Source organism: Mauremys mutica, chromosome 1, assembly GCF_020497125.1.
Source record: "Mauremys mutica isolate MM-2020 ecotype Southern chromosome 1, ASM2049712v1, whole genome shotgun sequence".
Classification (NCBI taxonomy): domain Eukaryota; kingdom Metazoa; phylum Chordata; order Testudines; family Geoemydidae; genus Mauremys; species Mauremys mutica.
The window spans coordinates 122,935,164-122,958,552 of record NC_059072.1 but is presented as its reverse complement, the minus strand read 5'-3'; the positions used below and the strand labels follow the sequence as shown (position 1 = coordinate 122,958,552).

The 23,389-nt window shown below is 42.6% G+C and overlaps 1 protein-coding gene across 3 annotated transcripts in view; it reads right to left on the bottom strand.

Annotated features, from left to right (window-relative positions):
- Positions 1-18,960, bottom strand: part of SSPN (sarcospan) — a 42,790-nt gene extending 23,830 nt beyond the window's left edge. The window contains exon 1 of one of the 3 annotated variants that reach the window (XM_044993944.1): positions 18,874-18,960. Coding sequence is in view for 2 of the 3 variants with exons in the window: in XM_044993905.1 (XP_044849840.1) it covers positions 195-509 (315 nt within the window). In the remaining variant the exon portion in view is untranslated. Of the gene's footprint in view, positions 1-194; positions 674-18,681; positions 18,805-18,873 lie in introns of those variants that run through there. The other 2 variants (XM_044993916.1, XM_044993905.1) reach the window with 2 other exon arrangements.
- Positions 18,961-23,389: the final 4,429 nt, after the last annotated feature.

Here is a 23,389-nt window from a genome sequence, read left to right as displayed (position 1 = left end):
TAAAGGATTATATTATACTGCAACAGCAGTTTCCTTGGGACAGTAAATTAGACATATAATTGCAGGAATATTTCTAGTTAGTTTAGCTCATATCTGGTGTAGGACATGCAGTTGGTTAGTATTAAGTGTAGCATCATGCAGATTGCATTAATGTTGGCAAATGCACTTTATGTAGAAACAGACTTTATGCTTACAATTATCCCAGCCCAATATGGAGTGTCTCTGACTAGTAAAGAAGAGCTGATGCCTGCCATAATGAAGCCCAGCACTGTTATAGAGATGCCTAACACCAGCTGCAACAAGGCAACCAGCAGCGGGAAACGGCAGCCACAACAAGTGTGGGATTCTTCCTCCTGGCCCGTTTTGGGATCCCCCTTGGCTTTCTTCTTCATTGCTGGCTCCTGCTGCTTGGCTGGATCGGTGCTTTTCTCCCCTTCAGGTGCCTTCCCTGCCTGGTTCTGGTTTTTAAGGGACGTGTTGTTCTGAGGTTTCTTCTCCTCTTTTCTCATGTTGATGAACTTTTTTTTTTCCTAGCTGATGGGCGTGTTGAGGTGGGGATTTTTTTTTTTTTTTTTGTGCCCCTGAAGCTTCGCTTTGTGCTGGCTGAGTTGTTCCTGGTATTTGAATCAAGGAGGCTGAACAAATATGGAAAACATTTGGAGCAGATTGTCAGAGCTTCTAAATGCCACATATAGCCCAGAGAAGAGGGGGAATCAAGGGGGGTAGTGAACTGCCAACATGCAGAAGCAGATTGCCTGTGCTGGGGCTGGCTATGCACATGAGAACTGTGCATATGTAATCATAATCACTGCTTGTGTGAACTTAATTGATATGCAGGGAACCATTGTCTAGGTAGGGGCTGCCTGAACACATGGGGGATTGATTTGGTGTGTGTGTGTGTGTGTGGTGTGTGTGTGTGTGTGAAATTAACAGGCACAAGCTGATCACCACACTACAACTATGTTATCAGCACACAGAAACTAACAGAATAAATCAGTGGGGTGCTGTGCACACAGTATGCAAGTGTGTGATTTTTGCATGCAAAAGTCTACTACCTGTGCGTCTGAGTGTGTGTGTAGATGTGGGAAGACTATGTGTATATAAAAAGAGCATGTAAGTGACATGAAGAAAATTCAAAGCTAGTTTTCTGGATTTCAAGCAATCCAGAATTTGCCATAACTTTAAAAGGCAAGGGGAGGTACCGAGTATTTAACAAATAGGAACACTAGGGACTCATCTTAAAAAAACCATGTACTCCTTTTGCATGCATTATGGAAAGTAACAAGAACTCGTGACTATGTGCAGGTATTGACGGAGCATAAAGTATTTATTGGTGCCTTAACATTAACTAGGGCTATGCTTCATTATTAATTAACCAAGGAAGGAGCATTATATCACCCTATTACCCCATTGCACTCTCTTATTTTTGATTATAGGTAGAATATACACAGAAGTGTACAGGTGAATGTGTGTATGGAAAATACCACACACACACACAATAGGCACGGTCCTGCAATGGAATCTGTGCAGGTGGGCCCCTTGCAGAGCCTCACTAGGGGCTCCGTATGGGCATGGGAGTCCGCCCATCCACAGGGATTTCATAGCAGGATTGGGGCATGTAACATTAAAGGGATGCTTGAGGATCTTGTATGTCAGTACAGGAGTAGAGAGAGCTAGGTAACGAGCACGCTATTAAAAAACAAAATCTGTGCTTTTAGCACTGAGCTCAGAGTGCAATATTTCTCATATGGAAAGAAATCATACATCCATTTAAATTATACGTAATTGCTCAAAATACAGATACCAAACTGATATTAGAAGTATCAAACTATAACGTCCTGATCCAGCAAGCAAGCCCTTAAGTAGGAGTTCAGCTAACTTCAGAGGAATTACTCAAGTGCTTACATTAAGCATGTGCTTAAATACTTCACTAGACTGAGGCCCAAGTATGTAAAGAATGACATATTGGCCAAAATTCAGTCATGGCTTGTGTCCTGTGCAACCTGGCCCCGTGCCTGCAAAGCACTTAAATGTGTAACCAAGCAGTACTTGTGAAACCAGCAAACACAAGGGGCCACATTCTGCTTTCAGTACACTGGTGAAAAGCCATTTAAATCACTGGCGTAACTGATCAGAATTTTGGCCCAGCAGTTAGAGAAGAGAATGTTTTATTAGAATGAATGATAAGAACAAATGGGGAATTTAGAGGAAGGGAGTCATCAGAAAGTGTGTGTGTGTGTGTGGGGCGGGGGAGGAACCAACGCAACCATCTTGGAAGGATACAAAGTCATGCTGGAGAGAATAACCAAAATGTTGAAGTATCCAAAGAGGATCTTACACATGCTGAGGTTTCATCAAGGAAGTCTTTCCCTTGATATATTGGCAATATTTTCTGGGAAACTACACTATTTCCAACTCTTTATGGCATTTAACAATGAACTGTGTTTGCTGTATTAATCAATTATGATGTCACCTTGTCTTATGGGTAAAGCAATATCCTCTTCAGATATTTATATTATAGGTGTACAAAAGAAAACTAGTCATGAAGTGATTTCAGACACTGTACATGCACATAACTCACAAGTGACATGAGTTCTTGTTTCCTAAATGAAGGATTAAGAAATACTCTTAAAACAACAATAATAATGAAAGAGAAAATGAGAAAAAAAATTGGGAAAGTTATCCCCAAATATTTGTTGTCTATCAAACTAAGCTTTTATATCTTCTTAGTGACAATATTTTATAATAAGCATGGCCTATTTCTTTTTAAAAAATCATGAAAATACTTTGCACTTATATCACGCTTTTCACCTTACATCTCAAAGTACTTTACAAAAGAAGGTCACTATATTTATGCCATTTTATAGATGGGAAAACTAAGGCACAGAGGGTTTAAGTAGCATTCTCGGGGTCAGACCTAAAATCAGGGCAGAGCTGGGAATAGACTTAGGTTTCCTGATTCCCAGTTTCTTTCTGAGCTAGTGGGTGGGAAAAAAAAATCAATATACAGTTAAATAATTTATTAAATTGAATTTAACAGACCACTAATCTATAAACACAAGGAAATATTCTTTTGGAGTCTTCTGAGTTCCAGTTCCTCAACTGTGGGCAATCTGTGCTTGGAGAAGGATTCGAAGAGGCGGGCAAAAGTGGAATAAAGCCATGCTGATCTTGGGGGAGTAAGTTAGAACAGCTCAGAACTGCTCATATTTATGTTGGTTGGTAATGCACGTAAAGGTTTTTTCCAGAGTTGGTCATGGCCAGAGATGACAGAGTTGGCTAAACCAGGAATCCCCAGTTGTTAGGGCAACATTATGTTCTCTTTGCATTGTTGTGTGTTGCAAAAGGAGTGTGTTGGAAGCGGAGGATGTAGATATATTTATAATTTATTTACATATATTCTCCCCTTCCCCTCCAACTCAGATCTGAAGTGAGGTTTCTTTTTCAAAGAAAATGTCAGTAGGATTTTTAGCACCTGGATTCAGGTAAAATAGCTGATTAATGAGAATATTCTTATAAAGGGGCCAAACCCCACCTGCTTTATTCATGCAGACAGTGCTATTGATTTCAATGGGTTATTCATCTGAGGATTTGCATGGCTGGCTGTAATGACTGCTTGCTTGTCTACTGAATCAAGAATCTCTCTCGCTCTCTCATTTTTAAATAGGTGCCTAAATATATCTATTTATCCAGTAAGTATCTTAAAAATCAGGCTGTGCTCTCCCGGCTTTGGACAGTACTTCAACAAATGCAGATTGTGCAGAGAGAATTTTGGTGGGGATTTTCAAAGGGGCTTATGGGAACTAGGACCCTTCCCATCTCCCATGGAAAGTCAGTTAGGCACCTAACTGCATTTGTCCCCTTTGAAAATTCCAGTCTTAGGGCCTACTCCTGTAGTCCAGGGAGAACTCCATGGGACGTTTTGTTTGCATGGAGGACTGTAGGGTCAGGACACGTGATTGTGACTGATGACACATGAACAGGATAGGCTATAAAGCTCATCTTGTTACGAGCAGTTTGTTTTGCAGTAAGTACTATTGTAATGTTATTTTTCTTAGGAAACTAAACAAAACAAAATAGTTCCCTTCTCAGCCAATCACTTCAGACTGGGTATGTCTACATGGCACTGACTCTCAGAACCCAGGTCAACTGACTCAGACTCACAGGGCTTGGGCTGCAGGGACATAAAATTGCAATATAGATGTTTGGGCTTGGGCTGGAGCCTGGGCTCTAAGACCCTCTCCCATCCTGGGGTCTCAGAGCCCAGGTTCCAGCTCAAGCCCAAACATCTATACTGCAAGTTTATAGCCCCACAGCCTGAGCCCGTCAGCTGACCCAGGCCTGCCGCAGCTGCGTAGACATGCCCTTAGATTAGGGTATGTATGTCTACACTGCACACTAAGCCTAGGCTCTGACTTGGGTTTGATCCCTAGCCCCCCTTCTGTCCATACACAAGTCGGTTTGACTCACGTCAGCAAGCACTCAGGTCCCGGGTCCTAGGATACTGCTAGGAGGGTGGCTCAGAGCCCAAGTTCCACTGAGACTCGGGTCCAAGCCCTGAAATTTTGCAGTGTGAATGCAGGTCAAGCTATAGATCTGAGTCAGAAGGACTGCGTAGTGCAGTATGGACATATTAGCAAGGCCTGGGTCCAGCAACTGTAAACCCAGGTTTATAATGCAGCTTGAATACTCAAGTGTGGGCTTGGAACACCAAGTCCAACAAGCCCAGGTCACACAGACCTGGGTTTACAATCCAGCACACAGACATATCCTAATTTACCTCTCAGTCAGACGCAACATTCTATCCCAACACAGACACTTCTCTCATGGTTATGAGCCTAATTCTGATCCCCCTAGTCATGCTGGATAGCACTTTGCTCACAAGTAATCCTGTGAGTTTCGGTGGGTCTATCTGTGGAGTAAGATACTCTTGTTGAATAGTGAGGGGAGCAGAATCTGGCCCAACGTGGGAATTATTTAGATACATTCCACTTTGCTGTCCGTAGGTTATATGACAAATGTAACAGTCAGAAAACAGCTGACTGCTTTCACTGGAAGTGTTTTGCAACTCCTAAGTATATTAATCAGCTGTTAAATAAAGTAGATTTTCTTGTAATTTAAAAATATACTATATATGGCATATTTAGACAGTCACTATAACAATAGCAGTACACCAAGACATATTTTGTAAACTTTACTCTGTAATAAAATCCTTGAGTGGGAAAGCATATCTAGTAAGGGATTTTTTTTTAAAAAGAGAGTTAGACAATGGCTACAAGATGGGGAAACAACAAAGCCCTTTTTACTGTTGTACACTCACCACTTCTCACCCAGTCCTGCATTTCTTGCACACCAAAATATTGAGTTCAATAGGGGCATTGGGCCCAAGCTTGGCCCTTCATTATTTATAAACACTATCATATTTATTAATTGTTCTTGATACTGTGCATCTAGTGGAAAATCTGTTGTAGAAAAATTCAGAGCATTGCATGAGCATGTTAGAAATTAATATAGTTATTTTTAGAAATCTGAAGATTAATAACATGGAACTTTCTAGATTAATTGTAATAAAAATCTTCTGTTATAGAGAAAATCCAAGTGACATACCGAAGAACAACAGTTACCGATTTATGCACAGAGGCCCTGATTCAGGAAAGAACTTGAGCAGAGGCTTAACTTTAAGTGCTTAATTTAAGAATGTGCTTAATGTACATGTGCTTGAGTGCCCTTCCAAATAAGATGTTTTTGTGAATCGAGGCCACAGATACATGCTACCATTTATCTCGGGGCATGGAACTCTAATTTTGGTGTGCTTTACTGTGATGTCCCACAGCTTTTTCATATCTAGATATTATTGTCCAATGTAAAACATTGTGCATCTTTTATTCTTTACTGTGCCAAAAGAAAGCATGAAGCCAACAACCACAAAGTCAAAATGACCCCCATTTTGCAACTTCTGACTTATTTTTCTCTTGTCCAGAATGTAAGTGTCAAAATACAGGTTACAGCTGGGCTGGCACTGCTATGACAGTCATTCCTATTTCTCCTCAGAATTACAGGGCCACAGATATAGATATATAATTCCAGAAATCATTGATTTTTTTCTCCACTACAGTATTTTTTGCAGGAAATAAATCCACTCACAGATCTCATATGTTAATAAAGAAAGATATTTATGCAGATATTTTAAAAAACAGTTCTCCAAGAGAGCCAAATTAGTCTCAGAGTTGCAGTCTGGAAATTCCATATAACAACTAAGGGCTGGATTGAGAAACTTGACTTGCCCTGAGGATGGCATGGTGTGTGTAGCTGTGCTGCCCCAGGAGTAATTCCAGAAAGGAATTGTGACTTAGAGGCACCCCTAGCTCCTTTGTACTGTGCAAACTGTGGGTGGGGGAGAGAACTATGTGGCATCTGGCAATGGGCTAGCCCAGCATACTCTCTCCTTCACACCCAGCTAGCTCTGCCCTGGCTCATCCAGAAGCCACGGCGCTGCCTATTCCCCACCCCCACCCTTTCCTTCTACTTGCACATGGAGTGGGAGAAGCAGTCCTGCTGAGCCTGAGCCAGGCAAGCCACATGCAGCTGCCCAAGGGAATGGTGGAATTTATACCCTCATACTTCCCTACATGGTGCCTTAGGGCAATATCTTATATATGGGGCCTTGATTGTTTTACTAACAAATACTATAAGCTTCCAGTTATGTTACTTGGTATGAATCAACTAACTATTTCCACTCAGAGTATCAAAGGGTAGAGATAGAAGAGACCTATTAGATAAATTAGTCCAGTTCTCCGAGACAGCAGGAGCATTCCCCACATGAAAAATGGAGAGAAAGATCAATACATGTATTTGCCCTAAAATCCAAAGATTTTAACTTAGACTTCTGAAGACTGTTATCCATTGATGAATGATAATAAATAGTAATTAATAATAACTAGCTCTCAAAAGTGTCTGAGGAACAGTTAACTATAAAACAATAATATTAAAGATAGGTCAGAACTACAAAGTTTGAATTTAGTTAGGGATGTTTCAAAAGTTTGGGGTTGTCTGGATGTGAGATTTTGGTTCAGATTTACCATTCTACTTTTTTTTTTTTGGTTAGTTGGTTTGTTTTTGTTTTTGAATGCATCATATTCTCTTTTAGGATAACTCAGAATATGGCTGAGCTGTGCAGTGTTGTATATGGGACAAGATACTGGATGTGAAAAGTTGTGGAAAATGACTCGTCTTATATACAGGACACCACAATCAGAGTTGTATGCCCAAATGGTATTTGCCTAAACAGTGTCTCATTTCAACTAATATTTTTCATACACTATTTATTCCATCGGACCAAGTTCAGAGGCAAGTCTACAAATGTAAAGAAAGTCAGAGGTGATGTAATGTAAACAGCTGCAGTGTAGACAGCACCCCTTCACATCACTATCTAGATTTAAGGGAGTCTAATGTACACCACCATTTGTATCATCTCTGAATTTGGGCCTCATTCTTTAAAGTGTATTTACAGAGGATAATGTGTCAAAGTACATTAACAAGATACCATGGCCATTAGACCTTCTCGCCAGGTACTAACTATTATTTGGTCAAACAGGCAAATCCTCTTATTCATGTTCTCCTGAGGATAATGGATCTACTATATTGTATGTGTTTACAGAGACTGAATACAAATACATTATAAGATACAAGCTCCCTGAGCATTTTGAAGGGACAGATAACACCCATGAGTGGAAGGGAAACTGGCATGCGACCTTATGCTCTGGCCTAGCAGAAATGGGTATTAAGAGAAGGAATAATAACCACACCCTCACTTTTCATTAATGATAAGGATAAAGTGAAGGAAATTGAGTCTGCAGGAGAAAGAAAAAAATTGCTGAAAACACAAAGCTGATTGGCACAGCTGTCACTGACACCAATATGAATCAGTCTCACTAAGGCACACATTTTAGTCACCTCATGACATAAATGTATACCCTTGCTTTGCCATTTAAATGCACGCCATTCCTTTTTTATAGGAAATGTAATGTTCATGCTGATATGCTGGATGATACTCCAGAAGACACAAGTCTTTTGTTTATATGCCAAACAGGGAGCAGATATACAAGTTTACCCACATCTATGAGTGGACTCAGGCAATACAAGGATCTGGGCAAAACCACACAGGGGGCCCCCCTGCTTGTGGCCCCAAACTGTTATCAGGGTGGCTGTTTGCTGGAGGGGCAGTTAAGTAGGGCCTTAATGATAAGCCCATATAATGTATTTGTGGGTATCTCAAGAGGTCGATAGACAATACTTGACCTTGAAGGGTAATCATTTTCTACTCCTCCTTTTCCTCCTATAATAACTACTACATTTGACCTCACAAACTTCGAAGGTTTAGCAAGCCCAAAGATATTCTGAAAATGTTATTTCCTTTGCTTTATAAAAATGTATTGCCTGCGGAGCCCCTTGATTGTCTTTTGTGACCCCTCCGGGGGGTCATGATCCATCAATTGAGAAACACTGTTCTAGCCTGACAAACCTTACAGCACTGAGGCATCCCGGATTTTAGAAGGATCAAGGCTATTGCTGCCTCTTACACCCTATCCAAGATCACCATTACCATGGTGCAAATCCCTCTGCCTGTGTTTGAAATGGTCATCTCTGAATCCCTCATCCATAGTACCGCAGTTACCCAATGTGATGTCTGCTCCCTCATGGGGTGTGGGGGATGGGACTTTAAAAACTCCTCCAGTTAAAAAAATAGAAATTAACAGCTGTAGAACATTTACTGAATTAGTTAATTTGTGTTTCTAAAGCACTGCCCCTTACTCTAGCCTAGATACATTGCCCACAGGGAGAACCATGGGGACAAAACTAATTTCAGACACCCCTTTGACCCAACATGTCCAGCCTGCTCCATTGGTTGGCACAGGAGGAGGTGGAGCCATGGCTCTGCCTAAGCCCCACCCACTTGCTCCCAGGAGGGAGTGTCTTGGGCATAGTTCCCACATTTCCTTGAAAACTGGGAATAAAATCTTGGAAGCCTGAGTCAGCTATGAAAGGAGGAAGGATCCCCCGCCCCCATGCAGCTGTTTTAGGGCTTGGCACAATCTATCCCTTAATTTGTTAGTAGTAATTATTTAGACTTTGTGCATTTCTTACAGAATAAACTAGTAAGTTACAGCAGTAACCATTTTTAAGTTAATACTTTGTACTTACATAGCACCTTTCATCTTTCAAAGCGCTTTACATACATTAATTATTCACTCCTCCCCACACCCCTTTGATCTAGGCAAGTATTATGATACTCATTTTACAAACAAGGAAACAAACATAGAAGAGCAAATTCTCACTCGCTGCTAAACTCGTGAAATCCCACTGGCATCAAAGTGGCTTCGCAGGTACAATGGCCGCAGGATGTGGGGTATAAGGGCTATGACATTTGCACACGGTCATAGAGTAAGTCAGTGGCACAGTGGGGAACAGAATCCAGAATACTTACTTTTAGCCCTGAGGAGGAGGGAGGGGCAGAGATTTTGGGCATGTACTGTCTCTGGAATATGCTGTTGATTAGGGCTGTGCATGGGGGGGGGGGGGGGAGTGTAATTGATGAAATTGTAAGACAGTGAGAGGTGCATAGAAAATGATGTGTCCAGTGTTCCAGGTGCAAAGAGAGGAGCAGATCAAGAATCTGGTTTAGTGAAATGTTAAATACTTGTATGATTAGGATGCAAATATTGTGGATGAATCAAATCAGGTGAAGGGGTAAAGATTAAGAGTTGCTATTGATTTATGTGAACATTTGTCTGCAGAGAAAAGACTTATGCCCTCCTTTTTTGGTTACAAAAAATAACTAGTGTATACTGATCATGCTTATATTGAATGTTGGTGTAATTTTTCAGAATGACTGACAAAGTCTGATTTGAAGATGAGTTCGCTACGGCAGTTGTTATTGCTGAATAGCAGAGTAATTTCTCTTGCAAACTCACATACTGATGTTATTTGTGTGTTTGGATTACAGTGATTATGTGGGGTTGCTGGAAATGCACTCGGCAAGTTTTTTTTCAAACTGAAATCTTCCCCCCCCCCTTCTTCCCCTCTTTTGTTTGCTTTTTAAAAATCCATTTAAAATGGCTTAGAAGTGCAAGGAATATTGTCTGTTAGACAGAGCAGGAGGCTGGGAATCAACATGCTTAGGCACTGTTTCTACCACTAATCTGGCATATTCCCCTGGAGAAGTGCAGCAGTGTTTTAGTAGGTGGCACAGAGTGCATGGAGTTCAGAGATTGGGCTTCTATTCTTGACTGCCATTGGCTCATTCTGTGAGCCAAGGCAAGTCATTTAGGGCCAGATCATGGCCCAGCCTTGAATGGCCATGGAGAAGCCATAAGAGGGAATAAGACACCACACAAACTCCTACATGGCCAACTATACACTCTCACTGGGATTACTTGAGCTGAAGGAACAAGTAACGTGGGAGGGAGGGTATGAGGACTCTTAGGCTAGCTCAAGACCAACTAGAATATAGGAGCAAAATCTCTCTGCTTGGTTGATATTATAGTATACTGGAGGACAAAAGGGAAGAGGGCCTGAACGTGATCCTGAGAGTGGAAGATATTTTTCCCGTTACTGAAAGAATTAATTCTCAGAGATGTAAAGTGACTAAGATTTTCCAATTTTATGGTCATTTTGTTACATTCAACGCTGCCAAGAGAATGGGTGGGAAACTAACTGTGTTCAAAGCCTTACAGAACACAGGAATCCCAGTTAAAATCGCACTGCTAAATATCAGCAATTAGTAAAGCTGATTTTAAAATGCATCATTTTAATCATCTCCAAACTATTCTCACATCAACTCAGTATTACCTGTCACATGGCTATACTTGGAAGATTTCTATACAGATTCCTTACCCATATCAATCCGAGGCATTCTCTGATGCAAGCCTTCTTTCTGCCCACAGTATATGTAAGTTGTTATTCTGTAGACTCTTTACTTACATGATCATGACACCGACCAATGTGACATACTATTTGGACACACATTCTTTTATAGACATCAGTAGCTAAAGTGAAGATCTCGGGAAGTTATCAGATAATACAGATATATTGATATATCAGAGGAATACCCGTAGGTTATTCAGTCACAGAACCAGACCCTACAAAGTACTAAGTACATTCAGATCTGATTCAGTAGTGGACCCTTTATACAGAAGCTTCTCTGTACACAAAAACTTTAATTAGTGAAGAATAATGGTAAAAAAAAAAACAACCAACAACTGTAAACCTAAATGTTCCTTTTCAAAGACAAGCTGTTATCAGTTCTTCACAAGATTTGCCTCCCTTGTTCATGTAAAAAAAATGATACAGTTAAGATTCATGTCAACAAGAATGTGTGAAACCTTGATGAATTTCAGCCAGAGACCAATCTCAAACACTTCCTATTAAAATATTTTCAAAGAAACCAAACAAGCACTACACACAGTATTCAGAGCATAAAAAACTACCATTCTGTGAAACTTCAGATTGCAATGCCACCTCCCTGTAGAGAAAAAATAGAAGTGTATGCTCCATTTTAAGCCCATTTCAAAAAGCAAACTTGATTATGCACAGGCAACCTTACTTCTGACACTTCCTAACTTTTTAGTGCTTGACTTTCAAACCCAAACAATGTTCTTTTAATATAGTGTGTGTGTGTGTGTGTTATTTCCTAGGTTTTTTTTTTAAAAGCAAACTGAAAAAAATAAACAAAACAGGAATTCTATTATGTTGCATCATATTGACAACTACATAGCCATCAGCAGGGTTGGAACCTTTAAATCCAGTACACAGACCTCTGCCACATGAGCTGATGGAATAACTGACAGAAGTAGTAAGTTGTCATCCTTTAAGTGGACCAGCTCTAGTGGGGGGATGAGACATGCACTTTGCTAGTGGATTTCATACATATTTGCTGACCAAAGAATGGTGAAACTTAGCAACCTTGGGTTCCATTCCAGGCTCTGGAGGGAAGTATGCTCTAGTGGGCACAGACTTCTTCCTGTTTCCCTCCCTCGACCCCCAGCGTGACCCTTTCTGTCCTGTCCCCTTCATCCTGTCCCTGTCCTAGTCCTGTTTCTTCCCCACCACTGGTACCTTGTCCTAGTCTAGTTTTTGTGTTCCCAGTCTTCATTCCTCCATTCCCATCCTAGTCTCCTTGCGCAGCCAATCCTAGTATCCTGCTCGCTCTGGGCTTACTGAGCAAGTCCCTCTCTCCCATCCCCATCTCCTTGGCTGACCAGTCACAGCTCTCCCTCCACACTCCAGCTTCTTGTCAGATTTGTCTCCCATCCTCCTGCCCCTCATTTCTCCTCCCCACTGGATCCTAGCTCCAGTCACTTTGTCCAGCCAGTCTGTCTTCCTCTCTTCCCCCACCTCCAGTCAGCTGGCTCCCCATTTCCATCACTGGCTCCCAGGTCCAGCCTCCCCACCCTACCAATCTCAGTTTCTCTCCCCAATCTCCTACAGTCCCACTCTCACCAGACTCCTTGTTCTTACTTACTCCTTTCCCTCCCCACCTAGGTCCAGCTTTTGTTCCCTCTATATTCAACCCAGGTGGCTTCCTCCTCCCTGTTGCCTGACTGCCAGCTGGGGAGTCATTGGAGCACAGGAGACACAGACTCTCTGCTCTCAGTTCCAGTGCCTTGGCCTCACCCCAGCCTGGAAAGCAACCATTACAGGGAAAGCCTGACATCACCCATGCAGCCCTGGGCTGGAGCATGCTCAGTTGCTCTCTATAGATTGGGCATGCAAGGTCCAGTCAAACATAGGAGCGGTGAGGGGATGCAGCATGCTCAGCCACCCTGTGGGCATGGCGCACATGTAGGCTGGTCAGTCATAGGAGCAATGAGAGGCTTGAGTATAAACGGAATCATTGGAGATTTCAGCAGCTAAAATTGAAGAAGAAGTCTCTGCTGAGCATGTGGGAACTGCAGTTTTTCCAAAGGCTTATAACTTGGTCAAATTTGGGCAGATTTTGAAAAGCCCTATGTTTGGCACAAAGTTCACCTCCCTGCCAGATTTAAAGTCTCTGCTCCAAAGCATGGGGCAACTACAGCTGGGATGTTCAAAGGGGGAAAAAAGTTACCAGCATTTTTTAACATGGGCCAAATGTATTTCTCTATAGCCTCATTCTCAGAAACAGCTTAACTGTTTTGGTTCAAATTTTCCAGAACAATTCAGTCTGAGGCAGACACCCAGCATGGAAGATTTCTGCAAAAATGGTTTGCCAAACTCTAAGTTACAGACAACTAAAAGACAAGGTCTTACAAGGGGATGTGTGGGCCTTAATGATGGGTGATATTGGCAGTCCCACCTACAATACAGTTGACTGCAGAGAGTCTAAAATATGCCAATGTCAAGTCAGCTACACTAACTCCATTCAGTAATACCACTGATGTCGTCATTTTAAGGATGAGTGTGTCTCAGTTGTCTGTCTCATATCTGTATGGGTCATTTTACATGTTAGGGGAAGTCATGTATTCAGACTTCAACTGCTCAGAGAATATCAAACCTTAAATTGAAACTGCAGGGCAAAAGAAAACAACCTTTTGTCTCATGAATCAATAAGTAACTTAAATGGGTAACCACAGATTTAGCAGTGCTCTCTGCAACAGCAGGGCATTTTCCAGCATGCATCTCTCTGGTAGCTTTTAGCAGATTGTAGGGATGATAGAATATATGCTGAGATGGTACAATATAGACGCTGTGTACATTTAAATGAGCTTTATTCTATCTCACGCACGCAGCTATTCTCTTAACTGAACATTTATTCACATTTCTCTTCAAGTCCCACTACACCATTGTACACACTAGACTTTTTTAAGTTTTCTTAATCACTTACCCAGTTGGTGACAGCACCCCAGGAAAGCCTAATCTACACTGAATTTTGGAGTTTTAGCCACTAACACTATTCAGAGCAGTTTGTCATAACACCTTACTCCTGTCTACACAGTGCACTCACTGAGGCTGGTGGTCAAAGCTGCCATATGAATACTACATTTTTTAGTGTAGACAAAATCTTGATATAACTGTATTTGAGCTCCTTGCTTGGACAAGGCAGTGACCCGACCACGTTAAAACACAGTTTGGGGTTTTGCCTTGTATGGACAGAAGGAAACCTTGTGAAGGAGCAATGCTGTAGCTTCAAGCTTTACGAGAGTTAGAGCACTATTCCTTAACATGCCTGTTTTCTAGAGCTGGTTGGAAAAGTTTTGACTAACATTTTTTCTTTGAAAACTGTAGATTTGTCAAAACCAAGATTCTTCATGGGAAAGGATGAAATTTGACAAAACTTTCATTGGGAAAGGTTTCTCAGGACCAGGATGGAGTCTTTGGTCAAAATCAAGAGAGAGGAAAAACCATACCCCAGAATAGCCAGGGCACTTCCATGGAATGTGAAATGCGCAGAATCAAGTCCCTAGTCCAACTCAGGCAGAGGAAAGACTTGAACCTAGGTCTCCCACATCCTAGGAAGTGCCCCAACTATCAGGTCTGCCACATCCTATGTGAGTGCTCTGACCCCCAGCTATTGACTGTTCTGGGGAGCTCTCTGCATTCTTTTTATTAAAAATCTTTTAAAGGCCTTGGTTTTGTCCTTATACAAAACTGGAAACTCTCCAAGATCTTCACAATTTTTGTAGGCTGGGAAAACCATTTCCTGCCCAGCTCTACTGTTTTCAAAGAGTTTGGTTCTGCTCACACTAGCAAGATCAAACCATTGTATGACCTGGTTGGGGCATCCCTGGTTTTCAGAACAGTGGTTACTATTGGTTACTATTGGTTACTATCAGTGAAATCTATAGTGCAGATAGTGCCACAGAAAGTGTTTTGTTCAAAGTAAATTCAAACGAGCTTTCCAGCCTCTTTGTGCCACCAGAACAGTGTCAAAGGGATGGAGTAGGTGAGGATCTAGTGCAATGAGGGCTGAAGAGGTGGAGCAATATACCTCAGGAAAGCTGTTCCTGATGACAGGAGAGTATGAGAATCTGCTGCAAAGAATGGCAAGACTGGGAAGGAACTCTAAGGAAGCTGGTGTTGGCTGATTGGATGCTATAGGGAGGAAAGGACAAAGTCCAGGGTCAGCAAGGCTGGCTGAAGAGAATATAGAAAGAGAGAGAGAAGGGAGTTTGTATTAGATTACAGAAATGAACTGTAAATCGCTGGATGTGTTTGGAGTGATGTGGATGCACTATGCAACATATAGTTCAGGGATCAGCAACCTTTGGCATGTGGCCTGTCATAAATATAAAGGGAAGGGTAACAACCTTTATGTATGCAGTAACATAAAATCCCTCCTGGCCAGAAGTACAAAATCACTTACTTGTAAGGGGTTAATCAGTTCAATTAAACTAGCTGGCACCTGAACAGAAGGACCAATAGGGAAAAGAAGATACTTTCAAATCAGAGGTTGGGGGGAAAGGTTTTGTTTGTGCTCTCTTTGTTTGTTCCCTCTTGGGACAGAGAGAGAGAGACCAAGCAGGTAAACCAGCTCCTAAAGAGATACCTGAAATGATACATATAAAATTACAGAAATTGTAAGTAAAGGCAAGGAAATGCATTAGATTATCTTTTGTTTTAGCTTGTGACTTTTCCCTATGCTAAGAGGTAGTTTTATTCCTTTTTTTTTTGTAACTGTTAAGTTGAGTCCAAAGGGGAGTCCTCTGTGTTTTAAATCTTCTGTTACCCTGTAAAGTTACTGTCCATCCTGATTTTGCAGAGGTGATTCTTTTTACTTTTTTCTTTATAATAAAGGTCTTCTTTTAAGAACCTGCTTGATTTTTAGTGTCCTAAAAACCCAAGGGTTTGGTCTGTGCTCACTTTGTTAACCTATTGGTTAGTATATTATTCTGCAGCCTCCCCAGGAAAGGGGGTGAAGGGGCTTGGGGGGATATTTTGGGGAAATAGGGACTCCAAGTGGTCTTTTTCCTGAATCTTTGTCTAAATCACTTGGTGGTGGCAGCAATATCGTCCAAGGACAAGGAAAGGATTTGTGCCTTGGGGAATTATGTAACTTAAGCTGGTACTTATAAGCTTAAGGGGTGTTTCATGCCAGTCCCCACATCTGTACCCCAGAGTGGGGAGGAAACCCTGACATGGCCCATCAGAGAAATCCGCAGGAGGGCTGGGATGGTTTGTTTACCTGCAGCGTCCACAGATTTGGCCAATCGCAGCTCCCACTGGCCATGGTTCACCATTCCAGGCCAATGGGGGCTGCGGGAAGTGGCGTGGGCTGAGGGATGTGCTGGTTGCCGCTTCCCACAGCCCCCATCGGCCTGGAATGGTGAACTGCGGCCAGTGGGAGCTGCAATCAGCCAAACCTGCGGACGCTGCAGGTAAACAAACCATCCCAGCCTGACAGTGGATTTCTCTGACGGGCCGCATGTCAAAGGTTGCCAATCCTTGATATAGTTAAATGTGGAACTCACTACTACAAGATATTATTGAGACCAAGAGCTTAGCAGGATTTAAAAAAATGAATAGACATTTATATGGGTTATGAGAATATTTATATCAGATAGTATAATAAAGGGAATATAAACTCTTCTCCTTCAAGTGCTAAATGCCTGGGGTTAGGAAGAATCTTTCCTATGGGCAGGTTATAATTGTCCATTATGGAGCTACTTGTAGCTTCCTCTGCAGCATTTGCTGCTGGCCTCTGTCAGAGAGAGGATACAGGAGTAAACAGCCCACTAGTTCAATCCAGTGTGGCAACTCCTATGTCCATGGCACGTGAGAAGGCATGTGAGGAATTATAATTCCCTGTAACCATGTGAGCCAAACTGTGGAGGGAATTTTCATTCCTGGTTCTAACTTTCACTTCACATCTCTTCCCAATACACAGAAAAGCCTACAAGTGGACTCATTTACACTTGCTGAGAGCACAAGCGAGACAATATTTTCAGCAAAATTAAGAACAGCGTCTACAAAGAAGTAAAAAGAAAAAGAGCCTGGAAATACATCAATGTAATGTAAATGCTTTCCCACAGAAAACAAACTTGCTAAGGGAAAAATCAACTGTCACTTTAAAATCTGACATTAAGTTTCTCAAATCACATCCCTTAATCAGGGAGTAATACTTCAAGAGGAACAAAGAGAATTTATGATGAAAAATCTGGACACTTGAGGGCTACACTCAGCAGGACTAACTGCATGACAATATGGATGAGAATGATAATTGCATTAGCTTAGCCTGAAACGACTGGCCAGAGCTAGCTTTTTTGGTCAGCTGGATTTTTATAACATGCCATTTACTTTTAAGAAAACTCAGAAGGAGAATTACAAATAGACTGGGCCACATCATCTATTCTCTTAATGCTACAGGGTATTTCAGAAATACAATGCAATACAAGAGTTGTGCTCTTTGAAATGCACAAGCAGGAATTTCACATGCAAGTTCAATTAAGGGTCCTTTTGTCTTATTTTAACAAGACTACAATGAGAGGGTAGCGCCTACAAATGAATATTAGTGAGCAAAAACACTGATTACTGATACACGGCATTCAGACTCCCTATCTGCTGGCAGTCTAATGCTAAGCACCCACTCAGTCATTCTAATTTTAATATCTTTTTTTTTTATGTATAAGACTATTTCTTTATAAGATACACTCATCTTATGCTCTTTAAAAACAACCTAAAAAGATATCTATATATACACACTATATTCTGCATGGGACCCAGTGTATTTAGATGGAAGTACCACATGCAAACTCTGCCCTGTCAATGAAACCTATTGACCCCATTTCTGGGCTCTTCTATAACCCCTGTATGCTAGAGAAAGCTCATGGCATATGGAGGAACTCCAGTGTTGTAAGGCCAGTATAACAGCTTTATGTCAGTGCCCTTTACGACTCCTAGGATGGGAACATGGCCAGAGAAGGGAAGAAAATTTTCAGAAGAAGAAGGAAAGGGTGCGGCTGGAGTGCACTATGCTCCGGATATATGGGGCAGAAGCTACAAGGTAAGAGCAGCCCTGGGGCTGCTCTGTTTTCTGCCAGGGAACTGAACAGCATCCATCAGAATGGCTCCCAGCTGCCCTCCTGAGCATAGCTGACTCACAGCCTGGAACCAGTGCCACTGTTTGCTTCGGGGGCAAGTCAGGACAGAATTTAGCCCAAAGTGAAGCTCCAGTGGTAGAAGTAGCTGTGGGAAATTTTAAAAGACAAAGACAAATCCAGAGAGACACAAGTGAGCCTAACGTGCTGGGCACAGCAAAGTGTCAGCTGAAGTTCTGCAAATGGTTCTGATGAGTCCGCATCCTGGTTCAAGGTGAACAGGATTTATCTAAATATTCTTAATAAAACAGAAAAGAAAGAAACAGCCTAGCCTCTGCATCACTATTTTCAATCCCAACCAGGAACTGGGCAAGTTCAAATTCCAAATTCTAGCCACTGCTTGGCAGAAGGGACAACAATAAATAATCTAATTGAAACTGCAGGGTGGAATTAGGTTGGAAGATTGTAGTTACCTAGATTAGAATTTGGTCAGAATTTACTCTTGCCCCAAACAGCACAGGACCTTCACTTATCACAAAGGACCAAGAGCAGAGTTTTATATCTAAGCCAAAAAGAGATGTCTTCAAGAGCACAACATCTAATGAAAGAGGGGAGAGTTCACACCGTTTAACAGGGCAGCAGACATGGTATAAATTGCTACACAACTCACCCCTTTGCAGTGGTTCCTCTTACTCATTTTCATCAGACTTAACACAAACAACAAAAATCTGAAGCAGGTTCAAAATAAAACCATGGTTCCAGTTCTTTAGCAGGATAACTGCCTGTCCCTCTCTCTAGCTTCCTCCTTCAGAAAGGACTCTCAGCCCTTCAACTTTGCTGAGTAAGAAGTAATGAAACTCACCTGGTTCTGATGCCTGCATTAGTCAGTAGAATAGCTCTCTCCACACAGTCCTCAGTGCTTAACGGGGACAGGTTATTGCAGGCTTAAGAAGTTTTCCTCCACAGGGTCTTAGAACAAGGACACTATGTCATAATTCCCTAATACTATGGTTGGTTGCTGGCTCCATACTAAGGCTGAACTTTACCTGTGCCAAGAACCTGCTTAAGTGCTATTCGCCATCTGAAAACCATCAGAAAGAGGGGAATATCATCCTAAGGAAAAAGAATCCACCTGTTGAACCACTAATACAATCCCCTCTAGCACCCCGAGTTTTCCTTTGGAGTCTTCCTTGCAGGAATTTACTAGGCTTCTCCCTGCTTAGTTTATAAGAATTTGGGAGATAGCAGCCACAAGTCAAATATCTGAGTCCGTGACTGCCTTCAAGCTTGTTTCCACTAGTGACCTAATCAGAAATTGAATGGAAATCTCAAGAGATGAAAAGCTGGAGCCCTAAAACACTGGCTGTTCTAGCTCGCTGTCAATGGTGCCTTTGTAAAGAAACTACAAACCCATACTTATCTGGCTACGTGGTTCCCATAAAAAGTTATAAATATAAAAACAGTCCTCGAAAGTCCAAAAACCCTAAACTATTTTGCATTTGGAAACTTCAATGTGTGTCACATTCCGATGGAGCTCATCTGGTCATTTTCATGCTGTGTTTCAAGAAATGCTCAAGTTCATTGTACTAAGAATGCTTCATACACTCAAGGATTTCAAAGCACTTTGCAGACATGACACCTTGGTGAAGTATGCATTATTCCCAGTGTTTGACACACAAAGAAACAGATATAGAGGCTGAGTTACTCAGTGAGATGATGCCACAAAGAAGATGCCCATTCATCCTGACCCCTAAGCCTGTACCTTATTCAACAGACCTCTCCTTAGAAGAGCACCTGAGGTTTGGTTTTCTATGTCTACAATCCTATTGGTCATCAGAGGCTGGTGTTACCTGAAAGTGGACAGATAAAATTGACACATAAAGGTGGCTTCAGAGCCAGTTTAACAATCCCCCACCCCCCGGCCCCCAGCCCCGCAGAGATTAATTGTAAAAGACAACACAGCTTGGATCTGTATTACTTTTTCCGGGTCTATATTGTCTTTTTTGCACCTTCCCCCTGCATAGGGGGTTCCATTTAATTGAGTATCCTGGGGCAGCTGCAGGCAGGAAAGGCCTTTCTAGATTTCTGTTCTGCGACATCCTGACCTAGTGGAATGAGGGAGCCAGGAGTCCTACAGCCTGTGTGGTGGCACAGGGTCCTGCATAGGGAAGACTTGCTTCATGTGGCTCCCAAGGGATCTATGGGGCTCAGGGCAGAACTGCAGCCCATTCCCTCCCAAGGGATCCTCACAGAGCCTTCCTCTCCTTATCTCCCTCCTGTGGGCTTTTCCACTTGCTATGGAGTTCAGATGGGTTGCAGATACATAAGAGAGGATTCTAAGTGCCATCCTGATAGTTTTAAGAACTATTCAAAAGTGGCAGTACATTATGTTGGCAGAATATTCTTGACTAGCATTTTAAAATACTGTAGATCAGTTATGTGATTTGGTTTCTATTTAAACTAAAATGGATCAGTTAAACTCATAAAACCCAAGGGAAGACGATAGCTGTACTCTGACTTTATTTTGTTCAATTTACTCTTTATGCCAATTTCCCCCTAATAATCACAGTGTTGATTATAGGTCCTTAAGGCACCATGTTGTGATGGTGGCACTTGCGGGGAGCAATAGGCTGGGAACTGCCATTGGCTTTCACTTGCCTATTGCCTAGCCAGTGTGTTTGCTGTTGATCAATGGCATGAGCAGTAGGATGCCATAAACAACATCACATCTAGTTTTCCTCCTCTCTCCACTCAGGAAATCTACACTCATCAGCAAAAATGAACACCACAGCCATAGAGATACAGATTGGAAACTGGATGGGATCATGTCATTGGCACAAGACCCTAGTCAGATCTTGAACTGATAGCACAGAACTTGTCGCACTCAGGGTATATGTACACTTCAAGCTGGAGGTGTAGAGACATACCCGCGCTAGCTCTGTTTGAGCTAGTGCACCAAAAATAGAAGTGTAGCTGCTCGGCATGAGTGGCAGGAGAGGTTAGCCATACGAGTATGATCCTATCTGAGTAGCTAGCCCCGCCTGTGGCTAGCCCAGCCATGGCTACACATCTATTTTTAGCACATGGCTCTGATCAAGCTAGCATGGGTTTGTCTCCGTGAGCTGGAACTTACACTTCCAGCTTGAAGTGTAGACATATGCTAAGACATTGCTATATTTAACTCCTAATAATGGTCTGGATCACCCCTCTGGTGGAAAAGCCCAGGAGAGGGGGCTAAAGGAAGGAAGGCTCTGGGGTGATCCCTTGGGGGAGGTTTCTCTCCACGGAATGGGCTGCAGTTCTGCCCCCAAGCCTCACAGATCCCTTGGGATCCACAAGAGGCAAGTTCTGCCAGGCAGAGAAACTGTGCTAAACCACAGAGGCTCTAGGATCCCTGGCTTTCACCCTTTTCCACTTGGTCGGGATGTTGTAGAAAAGCCAAACAACCAACGCTTCTCCTGGCTACATCTGCCCTTGAAAACACCTTTAAATGGTTTTACTTGTGCAGGAAGAGGGTGCAAAAAAGACTGTAAATTGATTGACTTTTAATGGAGATACACCTGGGATGGTTGTGATTTCATTCTTCATTCTTTGACAAGGTCGGATGAAGTCATTATAGGCCTGTGCTCAGGTCACAGCTCCTGGAGTCACACAATGAGATCAGAATCTAAGATGCTTCCCCCCCACTCCAGAGTATGTTTCTATCCCTCATAGGTATGAAGAGAAGCTAAACAATGTAGCCAAAACAATGTCTGCTTGAGTCTGCAGAGAGCCTGAAACAATAGCTTTGAGAGCTGTAGACTGACCCGTGGATCTCAATGGAATGTTAACTCCAGCGGACATCAATACCACCTAGCAGTGGGCTCTGTGTGTGGCAAGAGAAGAACGCCTCAAACCTGGCCCACACACCCCTGGCTTCTGATGTAAGTACTCCAACAGGGGGTCCGCTCCCCTTTGGCCCCCTGCCTCTCTATGGAAAGGAGGAGATCTGCTGTTCCCAAGATGAGAAGACACTGCCGCTTCTGGGCAATAAGGAAGCCTATGCTGCTACCCATCCCTCTCTGTGACTGTCACTCCAGGTGGGGGATGGTGACCCAGAACGAGGTGGAGCTGTGGGACCCATTGTCATGGTGTGCCTAGAGCATCACCTCTTAGATTAGATAGGAAAAATATTTGTCCTCCCACTGCCAAGTCTCTTGCTATGTTCAGAACCTAGATGTTGGTAGTTTAAGGAAGGGGGAGGGAGGGACATTTAACATATCTCCACCAGGACACAAAGTGCCACCGACACAAGGTTAGGAGACAACTTACATGACAGAATTGTTTAAAATTCCATTGAAACACAAAAACCAAAAGGTTTCCTCAATACAAGTGAGATATTTTGAAAAACCTGCTCACTCGAAAAGAGGGGAGTCTCCCTAAAAAGGAGTGAGACGTGGCAGGCCTGCCACCACCACTGTCATGCAGTCAAGCACTGTGTAAAGGATCTGTGCTTGAGCCAGGCAGCAGCAGCTGCAGCGGCAGTTTCGTGAAGTAAAGGGGAGACGAATAATACAGCAGGCATGTAATTTCTGCCAAACAGGATTTCCAAATGCTTCAGAGCCTTGTTCTCCAGCCCAGCACATTATGGCCTAATTCATAGTTGCACTGCACACCCTGGGGAATACGCCTGTCACAGAAGGCCGACCCTTCCATCTGGCTCTGGGAGCAGGGGGGCATTCTAGGATGTCAGGAGGGGCCAGAGGGCATTCCGGGTGTAGGAGGGAGTGTGGCCAGGTCTGAGTTCCCACAAGGTCCACAGAAGCCATGGATTAACAGTACAAGTTAGGGCAGCTCTCAGGGCTGCCTTAATTTTCGCTTGGGGCCCTACTGGCTCCTAATTACCCCAGGATGCACCTTTATTTTTTTCATCACCCCCTGTGCTGGGCTCCTCACTGCCACAAGTATACGGTGACCAGATGTCCTGATGTTATAGGGACAGTCCTGATTTTGGGGTCTTTTTCTTATATAGGCACCTATTACCACCTACCCCTTGCCCGGATTTTTTACACTTGCTGTCTGATCACCATACACAAGTATGAATCAGGGCCTGTGTATATAAGGTCCTGGTTCAGTGGATATCACCTTGGGGAGAAGTTAAATCTACCTCTCTAATAGGGTCCATTTCTTGATAGGCAGCAAGAGGTTCTAACATCACAGAAAAGCTCTTTCCCCTTCGTGCACATGTATATGTAGATGGTAACAGATGACAGAGGCAGACACATCTCTCTTTCTCTAATCTGTTGAATTTCTAATGGGCCCATCACCCTATTATCAGTGATGATTAATGTACTGGTTCTTTAAAACTGTAGTAGGAAGCAAGGTAGAAGAGTTCGGGG